Below are 21,026 nucleotides of genomic sequence, written 5' to 3'. Positions count from 1 at the left end.
GTTCTACATGCAAGGTGTGAGCTTTGCCTCTGAGCTGTACTGTTCTCCCAATGACTCACTCATCCTGAAGCTGTTGTCTCCCCTACAAAGAAGAGTGTAGATGAATGTGTGCATTTTTCTTCCAGGGCAAATATGCCATCTTTGGATGCACCTGTAAGTCTATATCCCACCCCAGCCACATTGTTCTTTCCTTTAAGAAAGAGAGATGTGTCCACTCATTTCTGTTCTTGTACCTAGTGTGGTCCTGAAAAGGCTATTTGAAAAACATAAGGCTTTTAACTGAGTCTGACTATTGGTTTGGATGGCTGACTAGTACCTGCTCTGAGTTGTAAAAGCACTCCACTTCATAGTAGGAAAAGACCACTCTGAGTTCTTTCTTCATTGCCTGTTGTTTTCTCCAAAGGTTAGTTGCTCAAAGACCTTCTAGATGTTGTTGAGCTACAATTCTCGGCATTCGTCATTGTTAGCTATGTTGGCTGGTTTGCTGGGAGCTGCAGTTCAGTAGCACCCATGAGACCATATGTTCTCCACTGTTACGGGGAAGACAAGGAACAACATGCAAGGAAGAAAACCACAATTAATCCATCTGGACTTTTCCAGCAATTCCTGGAAAGCACTTGCAAACTTAGATGAGCCTAGCCAACTCAGGATAGCCAAAGATGGAGCTATAATTCTTCAATCTAGCTGCAATAATGCAACGGAAGAATCAACACAGGCCTGGATAGTATTATCTACCTGGTGCTTCAAGTTGTGTCTTTAGCCTAACAGCTTGCCAGAACAGTAAAAACACAGATCCCCTTGTTGTCTGCCCAATCTAGTACCCGATCCATTATCTTGTCTTTGGACTGTGTCTCAGGCCTCCAACTGATCCATGATGACATTTTTTGTATCTATTCATTTGACCTTGATTGCCATAGGGCTCAGAGCTAAGGCCCAGTCTGAATCATTCCTGGACTGTTTTCAGCACGAACCCAGGAGTTGGTTTGGACTCCTTCCTTTGTAGCTAAGTCGGACTAACTCTTTCACTTCTGTGCTCACAGATTGCTGCAAAGATCCTGGTCACGTTAAGGGCAAATTTGTTGTCCTCTACTGTCCTTTAATTCAGGAAAGATTGGAGATGAGAGAATGGGATCCAGACTGCCTCAACACTACAAACCTACCTTCGGGGTGCCAAAGGGATGAGTTGGAGGCTAACATTTGCGATTTCCTACCTAACTGCTCCATCACCACATGCACAAGTAAGGCCAAAAGTCCATACAATCCTATTGGTGTTCTCTGCTGGAGAAAACCCAGCTGCCACAAGTAGAGAACAGTGTGCTGCGTAAGCAATGGAGCCCTCCTTGGCTCCTGGATATGTCCCTCTAGTTCCAAGATACAAGGAGGTGCAATGCTGTGTAGGCCTCTGTGAACAGGCTTTGTACAACTTGGTCTGGGAGTGGATAGGTTGGCAAAGGAGAGAGAGAGCCCTCTCTTAGAGTTCCCCAAAATCCCAGGGGCCAACACAGATGTGATTAGTAGTAGGTAGCCAAGGATGAGACTTGAATCTGGGGTCAGCATCACTAGGCACCTGGCTAGGCTTTTCTAGCAATTCCTGGTCCTCTTGACACTCCAGCTTTTTCTCTTAGCTGTCACTGTTCAGCTACTGCCTCTGACTGACCTGTACTAGCTCAAAGGGGACTCATTTTGAACTTTGAGAGCATATCATGGACACTCTCAAAGATGACTGCCGCCCATGGGGGAACCTTGCTCATGCAGTGAATGGCTGCCATTGTGAACATGCCAGCAAAACAGGCACCCATCTACAATCACCCATCACTTTTTGTCTTTGGGAAACTGGGAACATTTCCAAGCAAAGCAACTTCCCATCATTCTCCTGGACAGGAATGACCTAGATAAATTCATGGAAATAAAGGTGGTGTTGGAAACTAACACATCATCATCATTATCATCAAGAGCCAGTTTGGTGTGCTAGTTAAGGCATCAGGCTAGAAACTGGGAGACCGGGAGTTCTAGTCCCACCTTAGGCACAAAGCCAGCTCAGTGACCTTGGTCCAGTCATTCCCTCTCAGCCCTAGGAAGGAGGCAATGGCAAGCCACTTCGGACTTGCCAAGAGAACCACAGGGACTTGTCCAGGCAGTCTCTGAGAATTGGACATGATTGAACAGATCAAGGTTATTATTACTATTACTATTATTTAAAATTAGGAAGTTGGGTAGGGCAGGAAGCCTGGTGGGGCAAAGGGAAATGAATCCAGATATACAATTCCCCAGAGCACCAGCTTGAAGAATCTAGGTCTGCAACCCAGGAGGGAAAAGCTGGTGAATCTGAGGATGTTTTCCTGGGAATTGAGAAAGGCATCATCTCCTGATTTCTGATTCAATGGTTTCATTTTCTGCACAGAGCTGAATCCCATGAAGAGTCTGATTTCATTGGAGGAGCTCAACTGTTCCGTAACTCTTAGCTGGCAAGATGTAATCAATTGCTGTCATGAAGCCTCTGGAGACAACTTTACAGTGATCCCTAAAAGCAGCTGGACAAATGCATGCTCTGCCATCAAGAAGCTGTCCCCTGGGCAGGAATATAACATGACAGTGTATAGAGTTCTGAATGGAAGTTGTAGCCAAGAGGTGTCCATCAACGTGACTACTAGTGAGTCTCACAATCACTACTTGCTGGCAGCAGTGAATCAACAAGATGTCTATTTTCTGACGCAGAGTAACTAAAGTTCTTTCCATACTCAAGTGCTGGGTCAGTCTGAGGTCTGGGCTGAGCCTATTTCCCCATAATGCTGTTGAACTTGCATGAGTCTTGGGAAGCTGAGTCTCAGCTCCTGCTCTTGAGGAATCATTGCAAAGACGGTTTTGCACCATCTGCTCTGGAGCTGCGCAGTGGGTAGTTTGCCAGTGGCAGCAATTCCCTCCTCACCTCACCTCCCAGCTTTGGGAGTTTCCCCTTCCTCCCTCTAGCCATGGCATTTCATGGTACCTTGACATCACCTGAGTCTCCCTTGACTTTTCCACTTATCTGGTGGGCAGTTTTGCTACTTTTCTCTTGCAGCGGGTACAATTCTGGTTTGTTTTAAAAGCCACAGGCAAAAAGGGTGATGTCAGCTGTCATTTTTGGCATCCCCCCTTGGCCAATTGGAGGACAGAAGGCATCAGTGAGGTTACTTGCATAGCAGTACAAAAATGCTGAAAGGATAAGCAGGGGGAGATCCAAAGTTGTGTCCAAGTGCCTACATGCTGATTGAATAGACAGCACTGAGAAATGGAGGTCAGATTATTCCTTCCCATCCTGCTGGAATTTTTCCCTGTCTCCTCTGTACAGTCATAAATGACATTCATGACACTGTGCATGGAAACTCTGTATGGAAAAAAAGGTGGCCTCCTTTACATGGAGGAGCATTTTAAATAAAGTAATCTCCTGTAATGGTATGTGGGAATGACCTTGGGAGATAGAGGAAAAGCTGCAGATTAGGCAACAGGTAAAAGGCAGCTTAGCTCACAGAAGCAGTGGGGATGTGGCAAACATCTCAGAAGAGAGAGTGTACTTTCAGATATGTAAGATTGAAGTCAACCCTGAGAGGTAGTCTAGAGAAGAAGCTCACCCAGAAGTACTAGCTCTACTTTATGGTAAGGTTACATTAACAGATTCTTGCAAGTCTGAAAGTACATCCTTCCCCCCTTGCAGTCCAAGAAACTAGGGAGGGTCCCTTCTGAGATGTTTGCCACACCCCCATTCCTTCTCTGGGCTCAGCTGCCTCTTATCTGACTGTTGTCTAGTCTGCAGCTCTTCCTCCTGTCTCCCAAGGTCATTCTCACATACCATTATATCTCCACGTGCTGTCAAATCACATATATGGGAACGAATGGATTAATTCCAAGTCTACCAGGCAAAACTCTCTCCAGAAGCTACCAAAGGAAGTGAAATGAAAAGATCTAGCTAGAGTGGAGCCAATGCAAACATGATAGTGAAGCCTACTAAATTTCTGTCATCCCCGGTCTGTATGATAAATCGAAGTTCCAAATTGGGGACCAATGCTGAATTCTAATACCCAGCTTGGTTTTCTCAATGTCCATCCTTAAGCTGGCAAAGTGGCACCACCATGCTCAAGAGCGAGGGATGAGGAGACTTAGGGGAAGTCCAAGGTTTGCAAAACAAACAATCCAAACAATTCAAAATGTTTATTTTTAAACAACAAATCTATGTTGGGATGGCTAATAGCATAATAAACCTTGAGCTCTGTGCCGTGGAACACTTAGTTGATTGTTCAGGGAAAAGATAAAAGTGGAAGGAGTGAAAGCGGAGGGAAGTATTGCTTATTTATTTATTATTTCAAGGTATACATCCTGGAAATTGGCATGGCTGGCTGGTGCTCTGAACCAGCACATTGCATGTTGCACCATTTGTTATAGTTCCCAGTTGCGACACTGAATCAACCAGGTTGACCAAGCTGCTCAGTACAGAAAGTTGTGGGAAATGCCTTGTTCTTTTTGTCTCAGTACCTTCCCCAGTCCAGAACCTCACAACAGAGAATCGCACAGTGGGCTCCCTGCAGATTGGATGGAAGCCACCCAAAGACCCACAAAGCTACACCTACACCTACCAGGTCTGCTTGATCAACTGCACCATTGCCAATAAAAGCCAATTTCTTGCAAAAGGACTGGAAGGAGGAACAGAGTACAGAATTGAAGTCAGGGCCATCACCAAAAGCGACGTTTGTGGAGACGCAGTGACCACAAATGCCATCACAGGTACAATGCCGGGGAGAGGTGAAGAAGGTGATGACTTAGGATCCAGAAAATAAGACAAGGTGCCTCATGGGCCATCACAGGTAGTCCTCGCTTAACAACTGCCCTGTTTAGCAATGGTGCAAAGTTACAACAGCACTGGAAAAGTAACTTTATGACCAGTTCTTGAACTTACGACTGTCAGTGTCCTGCAGCCACATGATCGCCATTTGCACACTTCCAACAAGCAGTCAATGGTGAAGCTGGCAGTAAAATCGCAAGTTGTGGTCACATGATATCTCACTTAATGACCACAGCAGAAGTGAGGTCATAAGTCCGGCACAGTCACGTGATGTCTTGCTTAACGACCATGGGTGATTTGCTTAATGATCGCAGTGGAAGTGAGGTCGTAAGCCAGTTGCAGTAACATGACTTCCTGCTTTGTGCCAGTTTCACTTAGAGATGGAGTTGCCAGTCCCATTTGTGGTCATTAAGCAGGACTACCTGTATTCCATTTAGCTACCGATTTAATTTATCATTGGGGCTTTATGTAACAACAACAGGATAAATTAAAAATGGCCCCAGGGTTGATGCTCAAAGCTCTCAGCCAGAAACAAAATATCAGAGGAGGGCTCTGGTGGATCCTACCTGGATGCTGGGACCCTCGTGGTTGCCTTAACATGAGAGATGTCTGTGGCAACCCTGCTCATTGCAGTAATTCTATTCCAATTTCTGCCCAGGTTCAAAGAACAGGATAGAGATATTTCAGGTCTAGGCTGAGTTATTTTCTCCCTCTTGAATTTGTCTGACATCAGCTTTACCTCTTGTTTTCAAAATTCTTTTGACAAACTCAAACAGGGACTTGGATGAGCCTGAATTTTTTACGGGGTTGTAAGAATATTTGGCTTCCTGTCATTGGGGCACCAGGTTAAAGACATCTGCTCTTCCCCCAGCTCCCAGCAGACCTGTGAACGTAAGTGTGGAAAGTTACAGCCCTCACAGTCTTTCCATTGCCTGGAGACCTCCCAAAGACCCTAATGCAACCAACTATTTATATAGAATAAGTTGGGCAGAAAACAGGACTCAAGTGGGCAGTGACTCCATTCGGACCTCCACTTACACCATCCTCCAGCTGAAGCCAGGGGTTCTGTACAAGGTGGAGGTGATCTCGGATATCAGTGGGATTTTGAGCAAAGCTGCGGTGCAGTGGATTCTAACACGTGAGTGCAACTCGGAAGAGGGTTTGGGAACCTCATGTGATTGCCATCCCAACCCTGAGGGGAGCCAGTTTTTCAATCCCCACTTGGCCATGAATCATTCTGAGAGACCTTGGATACTTGCCATCTCTCCATCCGGCCCCCTTCACAGGGCTGTTGTGATGATCAAGTGCTGTACAAAATGGGCAATATGTCAGTTCAGTCAGTGGATGAATACTGGAGGCTTCCTGGTTCTTCATACCAACAGGCCTGGTATATTCTACCTGGTGACTGCCAGTTGTGTTAGACTACAACTGCCATCACCCCCAGCCTGTAGAGCCAGTGGTTGGGAATGATGGGAGCTGTCTCCTCATGCATAAAGAAGGTAGGAAACCGAAGGTGGCTTTAAAAGTGAGCTCTTTCTTTTATACAGGTAGTCCTCGACTTATGACCACAATTGGGACTGGAATTTCCATTGCTAAGCAATGCAGTGAGTCATGCCCAATTTTATGACCTTTTTTGTTGCAGTCGTTAAGCAAATCACATGTCATTAAGTGAATCCAGATTCCCCCATTGACTTTGCTTGTCAGAAGCCCCCTGGGAAGGTCACAAATGGCAATCATGTGACCCAGGGATTCTGCGACCGTCGTAAATACATGCCAGTTGCCAAGCATCCAAATTTTGATCACATGACTGTGGGGACATTGTGATGGTCATGAGTGTGAGTGTGAGTTGTAAGTCACTTTTTTCAGCACCATCATAACTTTGAATGGTCATTAAACGAATGGTCATAAGTCGAGAACTAGCTGTATTTATTTTATTTTATTTTATTTTATTTTATTTTATTTCATTTCATTTCATTTCATTTCATTTCATTTCTTGGGTTGCTCTTCTAACCCCCTGCCTCTCTCTTTCAGCCCCACTGCCCCCGACCAATTTCAGCATCCAAATGATCAATCAAACGACGGCTCATTTTGCCTGGGTGAACCCAAGCTCGCCATTCAGCACCATCCAACTGCAGTGGAGTGCTTCAAATGAAGCCAGAGGAAATGAAACGTACCCCAACTCTTCGGACCATGCTGTCCTGCGCAATCTCACTCCCAGCACCAATTACACCTTCACTGTCTTCAGCACCATTAGAAAGGATTCCTTCTCCAGAGACAGCGATGACTTTCACCTGCAAGGGGCCACAAGTACTTAAACCCTCAGGTTACGGAGAAAAGAGGAGCTAGAGAAGGGTGGAAACCGTCCTTTATCAAAGAATAATAGATTCAGGAGGAATTTAGGCTTTAGCATGCCTAGCACTGGCCCGCAACATCTGGCCTCCAACCTTGAGCTAAAAAGATTAGAAGGCAGTACCGGTTCCCTGAACATCAGCAACTTGATTGCTGGTTGAATTTCAATTTACCAGTTGATCGGTGTGTCCTCTGTGGGTGGGCAAAGGACGTAATGTATACAGTTCTCTCCTCTCCCTGCAGCTTCTTTGCACCTACTTCCTGAGATCTTTCTTAACTTTGCCTGATAGTAGTTGTTGTTTATTCGTTCAGTCGCTTCCGACTCTTCGTGACTTCATGGACCAGCCCACGCCAGAGCTTCCTGTCGGTCGTCAACACCCCCAGCTCCCCCAGGGACGAATCCGTCACCTCTGGAATATCATCCATCCACCTTGCCCTTGGTCGGCCCCTCTTCCTTTTGCCTTCCACTCTCCCTAGCATCAGCATCTTCTCCAGGGTGTCCTGTCTTCTCATTATGTGGCCAAAGTATTTCAGTTTTGCCTTTAATATCATTCCCTCAAGTGAGCAGTCTGGCTTTATTTCCTGGAGGATGGACTGGTTTGATCTTCTTGCAGTCCAAGGCACTCTCAGAATTTTCCTCCAACACCACAGTTCAAAAGCATCGATCTTCCTTCTCTCAGCCTTCCTTATGGTCCAGCTCTCGCAGCCATATGTTACTACGGGGAACACCATTGCTCTAACTATGCGGCCCTTTGTTGTCAGTCCTGATAGTAGAGTCGGCCCCAAATTGTCCGTTCCCCCACCCCTGCCCTGCCAGTGAAGTTCAGTACAGAGCAAGGTTTGGGAGAGAACTCGGTGCTAGGAATTTGAACCAGGAACTTTCTGCAGGCAAAATGTGTGCTAGGCCACTGAGCGATGACAACCCCTCCCTGAATGGGGGAAGCCCACAGTCAGAACTGCGCACATCCTGCCATTCTGCATAAATGTAGCAGGCTTTTCTGCTGGCTGCTGAATTCAGCATTCCCAGGTTGTAACTGGAGCGGGGCAATGGCTCAACCTTAATACACACACTTGATAGCTATCAACCTATAGAAGGCTGTATGTAGAATAGGAAGCAACATTGGGCTAGAAGGGAAAAAAAGATTTGGGGGGCTATCTGCCCTCTCTGCATCCCTGCGATTGATTGATTGATTGATTATGTACCATCAAGTTGTTTTTGACTCCTAGCAACCACATAGATAGATTTTGTCCATGACGATCTGTCCCTAATCTGGTCTTTCAAGTCTTCCAATGGGACACCCATCACCACTGTAACTGAGTCCATTGCCCTTGCTGCTGGTCATCCTCTTCTTCTGTTTCCTTCCACCTTTCCCAGCATTAGTGCTTTCCCCAGAGAACTACATCTTTGCATATAGCAGGAGAATGGGCAGAGATGTTTAAGGGAAGTGGGCACCCAGGAGTAGGCCAAGAAGACATGGTTGATATGGTTGATCAAGAGGAGAGCTATCAGATCTTGGCTGGAAACTCCAGATACCCACCAGCTGGCAGCAGACACATCAGCTGCCATCTAGTAGTCATATGGGGTTTTGCGGCCCAAATGTGGTAGCTCTAATCAGAAGGGCAGCTGGTGGGGGCTTGGCCCCTAATCTACCACTCAAGGGAACCACTTCATTTTGCCTGGTGGGAGCAGCCCAGTAGACACCTCTGGGTGGCCAATGGCAGTAGAATGAGTTTGTGGCATTGTGAGAAGGAGCCTGCCTCACCCTCTTTCCTTCATGCTTCTACAGAACCAGAACCTGTTGGTGATCTGAAATGCCTCCCTTTGCAAGACAGCCGGAGTCTGAAATTATCCTGGACATGTCCAGCGAGCGCTGTCAGTGAATTTGTGGTCCTCGTGTCTGATCAGGCCTGGAAAAGTGAGCCAAATTGCAGCACATCAGTGGTGATTCAAGAGCTTCAAGCTGTCAAAGTCTATCAGATTAAAATAAAAACTTTTTGGTACAATCAATATGCCGTCTCAGACACCGTGGATTGTTCCATTGATATCACAGGTGAGATCTCTAAGAACATCTTAGTGGACAGCTCCATGCAAATTGTATGTTAATCATGCAGTTTGGCCACACTGAACAAAGTAATTGTTTCTGAAGAAGCCCGTTCTATCTGGAGGGTGCCAATTGTTTCCCACATTTTTGGCCCCAACTATTTGTCCAAAGATCCTGTGTTTTCTTTCTGTGTTCAGTGGCTCTCCTTGGAACCCTCTTCATGGTGCTGCTTCTGTTGGTCATCCTTTGCGTCCTGCTCATTTATTTCAGGAGACCAAGGTAAGCATGCCTGAGATTGCGAGGCCTCTTTGCACTAGACTTTTGTCCACAGCAAGGACTGGCTGAATATTCTGGGAATTGATCCAACCTATCTGCATGCCCTAGATTAGGGAAAGGCTGAAGTATCTGCCTGTTGTTATAGATATCAGATGGGTATCTTGGAGGTTTGAGTAACGCACAGGTCACACCACGCTGCTAATGGACAGCTCAGTTCTGGCGTTCCTGGAAATGGGTCTTGCACTGCTGGCTTCAATTCAGCAGTGTCCTGTTTGACATTCCCCGTACGGATGAGGATGGGAGCACCAACAGATGCTGCCCAAGTGTCACTTCCAATTTTCCTGCCTTGCTTTCAGAAGGACAGATGCCTCGGAGGAGCAGAAACCAGACGTGGGATTGCCTGGGTGAGAATAAATTTTAGGATTTTAGAAGAGAATCATTATATTATCTTGTTTAAGGCCAAGCAATGTTGAAGGCAAACACTCCCTAGCATTAGAAGTGGAAGCGGGGGGGAGAGAGAGAGAGAGATGCAATGTAGACCAGATGTAGAGGGAAGAGGGAGTGTCCTTGAAGGGCAGGAGGAAGAGTCGCTACAAGGGCAATGGTCAGATAAGAGGGGCTTGAGCCTGGGCCAAGACAAAGGACTTGAGAAAATGTCTCGGACAAGCCCCTCCTTAGTTCACAGATAAAGGGAGAGAGGGGGGGAAACACATTCGGACTTGCAAGGTTCTGTTACTATAGCTTTACAACACAAGTAGTATCAACCTACATGCCATTGGTTTTCTAGTCTGGTCTACCTTGAAGGATTCACATCAGAATACTTGGAGTACCTTCACCTGACCTGCACCCCTTGGTACTGAAGTGATCCCATTTCTCTGTTTTCTCTCTGCTACAGAGTCCTTGGTGCAGTACCTGCGTCAGCGTTCCCACGTTACTGCTATGAGCGGCTGTCGGATAGTGCCTTTGGCTTTGCCATGGAATATCAGGTATGAAGTCGGGGGCAAGGTTCATCGTTCAGTAGAGAAACACATGATTTACATACAGAAGAATCCACCATCCAATCCTGTATCTCTAGGCAGAGCTCAAAACATCCCTGCCTGCAGACCCCCAAACACCAGTGACACCCAGCATTGACAGTCAGAGGCTAATGGGCTGGTGTTTTGTCCCATGACAAAGCATTCTGGGAAACAAGGGATTTGCTCCACTGAGCCTTCTGTTTGTACTGTGGCTGATCCTTGTGAATGTCCAAAGGAGTTTCAATGGATTAGGCGTTCCTTTTGGTCTACCCTTTTTTGGAGAAAACGGGAAACCATCCAACAGACTTCCACAATGAATGCTGCTGTTGCTTTGTTGTCCATGTTTCCTAATGCATATAAATGGAAGCAACATCAGAAATTGATGCAGTTCCTGTTGCTAGCTGCTGAGTTCATCACTGCAAAACATCAGAAAAATAAAGCGCACTGACATTGAATCAGTGATATTTACCATTAGAGATTTTTTTCCTCCTGCCATTTGCTCTTTTTTGTCTTAATTCTGTATGTTTTAGTTCTTGCCCAGACATTTTGCATATTGCAGAAGAAGGAAAGAAAAAGAGAATGTCGCGTCATGGTGATAGTTCTCCCTTCGGTGAAAATGTTGTCTGAGGGGTGCTCACTCCTTTTTCCATCTCAGACTATCACTGTTTTATTCTGCATGAATGTGCAAGATCTCTGTATCAAGAGGATTGTATGTTCTAGTATATTCTTCATGGGTTAGACTCCACCTCGCATATTGTGTCGGTTCTGGGCCTCACATTTTAAGAAGGAGTCAGAGAAACTGGAAATTTCAAATACCCACAAGGACGTCCCACAGAAGGTCAAAGCTTGCCCTCCATTGTTCCATACTTCAGGTCATAGAATAATAGATTGAGATTTCTATGTTTTCCCTCAAGGCAATGGCAAGAAAATGCTGACTGGAGCACTATTAACCTGGCATTCCCCAGGAGGATAAGGACTCCAACTCCTAGAATTCCCAAAAAGAATGTCTATGGATTTTGGGAATCTCTAGTCCTGAGATATGCCAAGTTGAGGAAAGCTAGCACAATATGATCTAATATATGTCTTAGAAGTATTGTCTTATGTTGTCCCCGTTGGGAGCATTCCTTGATTAGACATATAATCTGTTTTCCTTGGAGGGAGGGGTGGCTTGCAGATTGCCACCTGGCCATTTCTTATTTCACATCTTTGTGAAATATCTAAAAATACATTGTTCCAAACAGCACAAACATCAGTCATGCATAAAGAGTAGGCAAATCAAGTGTTAGCACCTGAGCTGTTGATACTTCTGAAATTAACTTGCAACCACCACACTCCACTGTTCTTAGAAATTACTGTGATTTTCAACATTATATCTGCAAAGCTTGAATTTCCAGTTGGTTCAATTGGATTTGAGGCACGCATGGCAGAAATGAACAAGTAAGCTTTAATCTTATTGACCCCTTTCCTCTTGATACCTTATTAAATATGAGTGTTAAAAATGAGTGTTCCACATCTGAAATATCCCATATCATATTCCTTGATATATCCTCAGTTTTCTTCCATTTGTTAGCCATCTCAGTTCTTGCTGATGTATAAGAGTTAGTTTCCAACCTGGCAAGGACTCAGGAGTTTGTTCTATAAGCAGCCCATTGCAAATGTTCCCATTATCAGCAATTCCAATTGCTAGAATTTTTGTAACCCCATCCTATTCATCTCAATAAATCTTGTTTAAGAGAACTCTATGAGCATTGTTTGGAAAAGAATCATTTTCCATTTTTGACAGTTGGTCAAGATTCTGACATAATTGCTGATTTTTTTTTTAAAAAAGGCCCTAGGAAATTTCAGAGAGGCACATTTTAAGTAAACAAACACGAAGCAACAGATTTTTTTTTTACCCACCCAGGAGAAAACGCTCATTCACCATCTCACTGTGAAGGCAATTATAGCCTTTCCCCAGCTCCCTTCAAATTGATGGGCTCCCACAATTCTCAGCAATGGCTACGCTTGCTGGGATTTCTGGCAGTTTAAACCTACTCACCTTGCGGGTGCCATGGGATAGATGTGGCAATAGCATCATGGCTCAGCGGTCCTCAGAATCCACTGAATCCTGTTGTATTCTTGTACAACTCTTCCCCCCATATCTGTTGAAATGCATGGCTTGTCTGGAGTCCGAAAGGCACCAGGCAAACCTTTGCTTCGTATGAACGATGGATTCTCAGATGTTAATTAACAGTACCAGTCTGGCTTCCCTAAACAGGTTATCAGGTCCCTAAGGCCTTTTTTTTTTCAGGTGGGGCATGGGGTGGGAGGAATGGAAACAATTGTCCAGTCCCACACCTGAGATGAGTCCAATCAAAGCATGGTTCAGAATTTCATTAAGGGGAATCAAGTTTCAGTATTTTGCGTTCCTCCACCAACTCCCATGTATGGGACTATTGACTTGAGTGGCCAAATGCACGGAGAAGACAATGACTTTGACATAGGGTGCAAGAGAAAGGAGCTGTGGATTTTGAGTGGATTTAAAACAAAAACTTGTTTATCCTTGGACCTCTCAGATTTTTAATAAATCTCTGCCTTTTCAACAATTGATCTGAGCATCAATCCCAAGGCATGGTGGCTGAGGATGATGGGATTTGTAGCCTAACACAAGCACAGAGCAACTGGTGGGGAAAACATCTGTGCTCATCCTGTTGGCATTAAGTCTCAGTGGACTTGGTGGGACTGATTCTGAGCAGCCATGTCGGGAAAAGGTTGGGGAGAATAAGGAGCGAAGGCCTGGAAGGAAGGTGATTTCCAACATTGTAACACTCTTGCTCGACAGCTTGTTTTCCCAGTTTGTTTTTGTTTTGTTTTATTTTTTAAGCACTCTGTGCCCTGCTTAACTGAGTCAATATTTCTTCTTTCCTTGCCTACATAATAGCAACTACAGGACACGGGGACAGATCAGCTCCAGAGTATAGCCCAGCGGCATGAAAATCAAGCTAAGAATCGCTATAGCAACGTTCTGCCATGTAAGTTCCATTCTTTTACCTCACGACCCTTTTTATTATTTCTTTCCAACCCATTGGAATGATCCCATCGGAAGGGGCTCTAATTATCCATCTGCAGGAAAATGCACAGAATGAGACCCAATCTGGGATGGAGGGGGAGGTTAGCAAAAGAAGGACTGAGTTTAAAAATGGGCTAGAGGAGGCCAAGGGCTGGGAATGCCCTCAAAGCATTGCTGTGGGAGGTACAGTTGGGCAGCATCTTGAACTGTGAATTGTGAGCTGCCCAGAGTCGTTTGGAGTCAGGTGACATCAAATAGAATGAATGAATGAATGAATGAATGAATGAATGAATGAATGAATGAATGAATGAATAGTTCCATTCTAAGCCCTCCTCCCTCCTCTTCAGAGGGCCCAGAATGGGGCATATGCAATCTGCCCTGTGCTGCCCTGTGCACTGATATACCACACATACACACATACATGGCGTGTTGTTTCATTACACAGAAGAAAATACAGGTGTTTCTTAAGCCCAGTGCTCGGAAAAGAATTGGAAAGAATTCCAAAAGCTGTGTTTGGCAAGCTTTCCCTGTCATTTCTTCCTCAAAATTCACCCTTGTTATACTTAAGCTAAAAGAGCCTGCCTGAATTTTGAATCTCTCGCTGATTTAGATTCAGATTCAGATCTGATTGTTTTTGGTGCAACTCAACAGCCACCATTCCATGGAGGAGACTTTAATGCTCTACACTAGAGCTTGAGAATCACTGATCCTTATCTAGAATTTTGGGCCGATGTAATATAGTGGAGACAATGCTGGATTTCAACCGGGAAGACTGAGATCTGATGTTTCTTTTCCTCCATGCTGTTCTTCTGCTCTCATTCTTCTCTCGAATGCCATTTTTGGTTCCTTCTCCACAGATGACCACGCACGAGTCCAGCTCACTGTCAAGCAAGAAGATCCCACCTCAGGTTACATCAATGCCAGCTACATGCCTGTATGTCTTCACTATTGCCTTTTGGGGATGAGATGTTAATGTTGGCTAAGTGTGCTGAAGAACTACATTGAAGCCAGATTGGAGTCCTGTGTTATTCCTGCTGGAACACATTTAAAGCACTCAAAATCAACCCTAAATGCAAAGATTCATAACAGAGAACCCTAGGGTTGGATGTTATATCCAGAAGCCTTTCGTAGCTGCTAGTGAATTGTCATTTTTAGTGTGACAGAAGGGGGAAATTATTAAATACACGGACCATACTCATATTAACTATATTTGATCATATAATGTTAATGACAATAAATGTAGGTGTCCTGGGTCCAGTCATTTCTTGGCACACCCATCTTTTGGAGTGCAGCTCTAAGTATGGTCCTCAGCCTGAAAATAGTTGCCTCTCCCCACTTTTGTGTACTCCTCCATCACTGATTCAGCTAACTGGATTTATTATTTCAAATTGATGCAATATATGCTTGGCCTGAGATGTGTAATGTAATTCGGACTCTATTTTTCCCCCCCAAACCTTTCATCTTCACTTAACAAATACCACTTTGGGAGTCTGCTTTGGCTTTGCCCATCTTGTTTCAGAGTAGTAGTCGTAAATGAGCACCTCATACTGAACTGCTTGCTTTTAGACAGGCAAGCTTCTGTAGATGGCCATCTCTAAATTGGGTTCTACTCTTTGGGATCTATTAGTCTGGAAGCCTATGTATTCTTAATTACTTAATGGGAAGTAATGAGATTTCAGTCCAAGCCCAGGACCATAAGGAGGCATTGCTGTGTCTTTCTAAAACAGTTGCTCTATTCACGTCTCCTGATTCTCAGGCCCTGCTTTGTTTTGTACAAGGCGAGCTTGAGCATAATATGCAACAGTTTTAGAAATGCTAAAAATAATTTTAAAAATGAACATTTTAATGTATGCATACATATATATTTATATAACACATTTCTCTCCCCCAGGGTTACAAGAAGGAAAGGGAGTTCATTGCAGCCCAGGGTCCATTGCCTACCACACTCTATGACTTCTGGCACATGATATGGGAGCAGCACATCACAACCATAGTCATGCTCACCAATTGCATTGAGAATGGACGGGTGAGAACGGTCCTTTGTTTCAACATCAAGGATGCCCTTGAGCAGCAGGCACTGTAATGCTGGGTTTTAGAGTGTTTTGATTTGTTATTGCAGAATCAAAACTTGAGAGACCTCTAATAATTTTACTGTTTGTCTCCAGTGCTACAAATTCCATTAAATGTCCCGGATTCCCCTTCTAAATTTTCTCCTGGCTAGGTGAAATGTGAACGCTACTGGCCCTTGGACTACACACCCTGCACCTATGATGATATTACTGTGTCTGTGACCACAGAAACCATTCTCCCTGATTGGACCATCCGGGACTTCAGTATCAAGCTGGTGAGTGAGTGAGAAGAGAGGCTGCCTTCTCCTTCTGAGCTTAGAATACAGTAACAGCTGCTTCATGGATCAATCATTTTAAAGAGACTTCCACATAGCCATCACAAGGAAAAACACATAATTCCCTCTAGTAGCAAGTTCAAGTAGCTAAGGGAGTCAAAAAGGGATATAGGGGAAAAGAAGGGAAGTAGGCATGGGTGAATATCAAGCATTCCCAGATACAGAACAAATTATATGCCCCCAAATTTGAGTCCTGGTGTTGGGAATACCTGAGTTGTGTATTTCTCAACAGATGAGCATGTCTGAAGTCCGTCGTGCAAGGCATTATCACTACACATCATGGCCAGATCATGGAGTGCCTCAAACCACAGACACCATTCTTCATTTCCGAGATCTTGTCAGGGGGCACTTAGAGAAAATGAAGGATGATGGGCCAGTTCTGGTTCACTGCAGGTACATCAAATGGGAGTGGAAAGGCCTGGGGCAAGAAAGAACCAAGGGTAAATGGGACATTCACCACTGAAATATTCTCCAATGGGTCTGCTCAGAATGTCCCCTCCTTCTGAGCCAGGTGGCAATGTTGAGCAGGATCTTCTCAACTGAGGCACTTCTTGTCTTCAATCTCCCTTCACTTTCCAATAAATCAAGCCCCAAGGAGGTCATAGGTCATGCTGGCTGGAAATGATGGGCGTTCAAGATATCTGGAAAGCCTCAGGCTGAATAAGGTTATCTACCATATCTCCTGTGGTGTCAGCCCCACTAGGTAGACCAAGCTAGAAAATCAACTACACAGAAAGCTAGAGCTATACTTTATTGAGATAGGCTATAACAGCAGAATCTTGCAAGCCTGATTGTGCGTTGCTTTGCCTACTTCTTATATTCCAGTGAATCAGGGAGAAGCCAGGCTGAGTCACTTCCAAATACTACCTTGCTTTTCAGGCAGGACTATTTCAGCCCTCTTTGCTTATGTAACAGTTCTTGCATACTTCTGTCAAGGTCATCTCCCTTAGTGTCTACACACAGCTAGAACACAGTTGATGCTGTCCATGTCTGATTGCCTCTTCTTTCATTCTTCCACCTTTCCAGCGCTGGTGTGGGCCGGACAGGTACATTTATTGCTCTAGACTCACTACTGTGCCAAGCCCAGGACCAGGGAGAGCTTGAGGTCTTTTCCTTTGTTGAGAAGCTGAGAATGAACCGTCCACTCATGATCCAGAATGAGGTGAGAGAATGGAAAATAGTTATGTGTAGAAGCAGGTCTGATCTACAGGCAAGCATTTCTTCTGAAATCTTTAGAGAATCTTCCAAGGGGGTACATTGGGGTATGTGTCCCAAAGCCCATTTTAAGAGCTCTCCTGGATCTAACCAATATCCCAGAATTCCTTTAGCCAGCATTGCCCTTGCTAAGAACTCTGGGAGATGAAGTATATTCATTTTGGAGAACACCCAGTTCTGAAGGTGCCACTTGTTGAATTAAGGATACTCTTAATTGACTGACTCAGCTGGCACTTACTTGGCAGTTATTTCAACACCAAGTAAGGGCATTTTTATATTTTCCTACCCTTCAAACAATATTGCCTGGGCTTGGTTTGTTGTATTTTTGTGTTGCTCCTATTTTTTTAGCACATGCATGTGCATACACAGAGAGAGAGAGAGAGAGATTACATTTTGTTTGCTGTTAGAATTGCAGCCTTCCCTAAGTCTAATCCTCAGATGTGGTTGACTACAGTTTTATCATCCCTAGGCAGCACTGCCAGAGCCTACATATGTGACAGGCATCAGACTCAGGACGTCTGTCATAGTCTCTAATTCTCTATAGACAACAGGGTACTCTGTAAAGTTGTCTACTCCTACTTTTAAGGTCCTCTAAACTAGCAGCTAATTCAGCAACGACTAATGATCCTTCAGGTAGAGCTCAACTGCCGATGACATCCTGAACACATCCATTTAGTTTTCTAAACTAAAGTTAGTTTACTAACCTAGTGATCACTTCTGTAGTGTGTATACAGAAGTGATCTGCTATTGTCTTCTTCCATGAGGTGTTTTTGAATCCCCCATCAAGCCTACAGTCCGGGGACTTCCTGGTCATCTCCCATCTAAGTATTAACCAGGACCATCCCTGTTTAGCTTCCAAGCCAGTCAGTTGGTGCTTCCACCTGCTGTGCCAAGATAAAGATGCTTGGAGTTGAGCTGAACTCCTGGTGATTACATCAATACATCGATTTACTTTTCTTGGCAACAGTACGGAAACAGTTTGCCTTTGTCTTCTTGCAGTATTAGTTTTTCAACCTTCATAGTCTAAGTAATGCCCTGAAATTGCCTGTTGATCTCCCACTGCCTTCTTCCAATTGCTTTTGTTTTGATCTCCCAGACCTAAAGCTACAGCCATGGATTTTCCTGGTGATCTTCCAAGACCAGTTACTCCTCCCAGGTCTGATCTTGCTAAGCTTTTTGAAATCAGGCAAAGTCAGCCAGGCACTGCCACCAAGCTGGGTAGATGGGTTTATGCTTTGGCAGGAATTGTGGTATATTAAATGGGAAACTCTGAGTTTCCCATTTAAGGACATTGCCAACTGAGCTTGCCACATGCATAGCTCTACAAACTTTCCAAGCCACACTTTTCAGTGCAATTTCTGCATCATCTTTTTTTCAACAGATTGGCCAACCTCCAATGGCAAATCAGCCAGCATGATGAACTCTGACCCCTGCTGATTCTTCTTTGTGACAAATCAAATCAAGTGTTTATGCCCATGTCAGCTGTCAGAACCCCACCTGCTACTGTCTCCATTTCCACAGGCTCAGTATGTCTTCTTGCACCAATGTCTTCTGGAAGGAATCCATTCTGCCCCAAAGAATGACAGTGTGATCATGGAGCATCCTGCCGTGTACGAAAACATCTTGGCTATGCAAGGCTATGAAGTCTCCCGGGTGTGAGAGACTTGGCTCTCACCCAGGCAAGAGGATGTCCACCTTCCATAAGTTCCAAAACAATTCCCCCCCCCCCGCAAAATTGAGGCATTTTCCCCCCTGAATTTAACTTCTAATTTCCATGTTTTAAATGGAGTAAATTTTCCAAAGTAAACAGACTGTACAGGATTTATACATGCCTGAAGTTCTGCAGAATGGCAATTTTGTCTATATGTCCAAGAGGCATGCATTTCCAAGAAATAGCATCCTCTCTCCCTACTGCCCCAACTCACACTGAGTCTTTCCACCACTGCTATTTAACATCGTCATTTTCAAAGGAGAAATCTGGAGATGAAATCCAAAGGTATTAGCTCATTGTTTGGAACATCACTCATGGTTCTTTTAACCAAGGTTTGTTGAATAAAGCACAGTTGGGTGTGGTCCCCAAAGGTTTAAAGCCATCAGCGATGTTTTTGAAACTACAAGGACGAGAATCACACAATGCAGAAGTATAAACCATAACCCATGATTTTGAGAAAACAATACTTGGGTTTACACAAACTTCTAAGCCAAGCCAACCAAATCACACTGTGACTTAGGAGAAAGTAAACATGAGTTTATCTCAAAAGTAGGCAGGGCTTCTGAGCGAGCAAGCATAGTAGTTAACTGATCATGTGAGTTTTGAACAATTCATTTTGCCTACATAAAATTGCACATGAGTGCCTCCGGGGACTAAAATTAGATAATTAGATAGAGAGATAGAGAGGTCTTTTCTTAGAAAAAGCCCAAATATGATAAAGTTGGCGTACTGCTTATTTTAAAACAACCTCTATTACGTACAGCATTTGTAAATTCTTTTCACTGAAATAATTAACTATCGAAATAAGCTTTCCAAGTGATTCAGAGCCTCCCTTTTAGCCTCATGAAATAGTTTCGTCAATTAATTAAGTAAACACGGCCTCCTTTAAAAAATTGTTGGCATACATGATGATTAAGAGAAAGCCAAGATACAAAATTTAATCAGACACATTAGGTGACCTTTGAATCCCTGAGAACTGAAGTGTGAATGTCTTACTTCACCAGGTTGCACACAAAAAACATTTTTTCCTGTTATCAATGAACCCAAGTTCTTGATGTACAAAACAATTGGTCTACTACTCTCCCCACAGCAACGCTATTCTCCCACACTACTGTATTGGGAATTGCCGGGCGGGGGGAGCTGGGGATTCCTTGAGGCACAGTACCAGACCCCTTCATCCAATTATACTGTGTGAAAACTGGGCACTAAGAGAAATTAAGACCGAAGCTGAGCATGGCTGAATTATTTGGTTGCTGAGGCAACCTGAGTGTCAGCTCCAAAATGTTGCCATGGAGCTGTCATACACACACACACACATACACACATACACACACACTCTCCTTCTTTCCACCAGGTCACAGCTCTTTGTGAGTCCAGATCTTCTAGATCTGGCAAGGAGGTAGTGACAATGCAGGCCAAGCTCACTAATGGTGCTGAATGCAATGGCATCCTAGGATAGTAGGGAACCCTGGGAGAGATGTGCTCTTGATGAACCACATCAACACATACTCAAGGTGCTCCCCCAGGTCTTTCCCTCTTGGCAACTTATTTTTCTTACACGTTAGAGAAATTTGGGTGCACTTCCTCCAAAGAGAAAGCCTGCTAGGAGAAAGGAGGAGGAGGAGGAGGAGGACGAGAAGACCTTTCTCCAGCAAGGCTGAATTTGGAACTCCTCCTGGCTGCAGGTCCCTGAATGTGCCCCAAGTAAACTCATCCTAGTGGTTAAACTCTGGATGGATTCTTGAACACAGTTCAGTAGGTTGAGGTCCACGATGCTATTTTTGGGGGGAGAAAGCTACCAAGGCCTCACGATTGAAAGGAGGGAAAACTGCAAGTAAGAATGATAGGACAGGAAGGAAACAGTTGAATTAGATCCCAATGTGGAGGAATCAAAGAGGGATGAACACCCTGGTGTTTGGTGCTGGGATCCAGGACTCTTAGGTTTGCTAAAGAGATAAGAAACAAGGCCGGAAGCTAGCCCTAACCTTTGGATTCTTTGGGAGAACAGTGAAATGCATTTTCTTATAAATGAGAGCCAGTTTGGCCTGGTGGTTAAGGTGCTGGGCTAGAAACCAGGAGTCTGTGAGTTCTAGTCCCGCCTTAGGCATGAAAGCCGGCTGGGTGACCTCGGGCCAGTCCCTCTCTCTCAGC

General features: G+C 44.6%; 1 protein-coding gene across 1 annotated transcript; it reads left to right on the top strand.

Annotated features, from left to right (window-relative positions):
- The first annotated feature begins 1,042 nt into the window (after positions 1-1,042).
- Positions 1,043-19,381, top strand: PTPRH (protein tyrosine phosphatase receptor type H). The gene is made up of 16 exons (XM_063301858.1): positions 1,043-1,238; positions 2,402-2,650; positions 4,504-4,782; positions 5,685-5,951; positions 6,845-7,120; positions 8,950-9,213; positions 9,402-9,483; positions 9,837-9,884; positions 10,376-10,466; positions 13,417-13,507; positions 14,403-14,479; positions 15,437-15,571; positions 15,767-15,889; positions 16,182-16,342; positions 16,976-17,111; positions 18,686-19,381. Exons 1-16 carry the CDS (start codon positions 1,118-1,120, stop codon positions 18,821-18,823), a joined length of 2,538 nt encoding a protein of 845 aa, XP_063157928.1. The 5' UTR covers positions 1,043-1,117; the 3' UTR covers positions 18,824-19,381.
- Positions 19,382-21,026: the final 1,645 nt, after the last annotated feature.

This window comes from Candoia aspera, chromosome 4 (assembly GCF_035149785.1).
Source record: "Candoia aspera isolate rCanAsp1 chromosome 4, rCanAsp1.hap2, whole genome shotgun sequence".
In the NCBI taxonomy this organism is placed as follows: Eukaryota; Metazoa; Chordata; class Lepidosauria; order Squamata; family Boidae; genus Candoia; species Candoia aspera.
The sequence above is the reverse complement of the archived record's forward strand: the minus strand, read 5'-3'. Positions and strand labels throughout refer to the sequence as shown.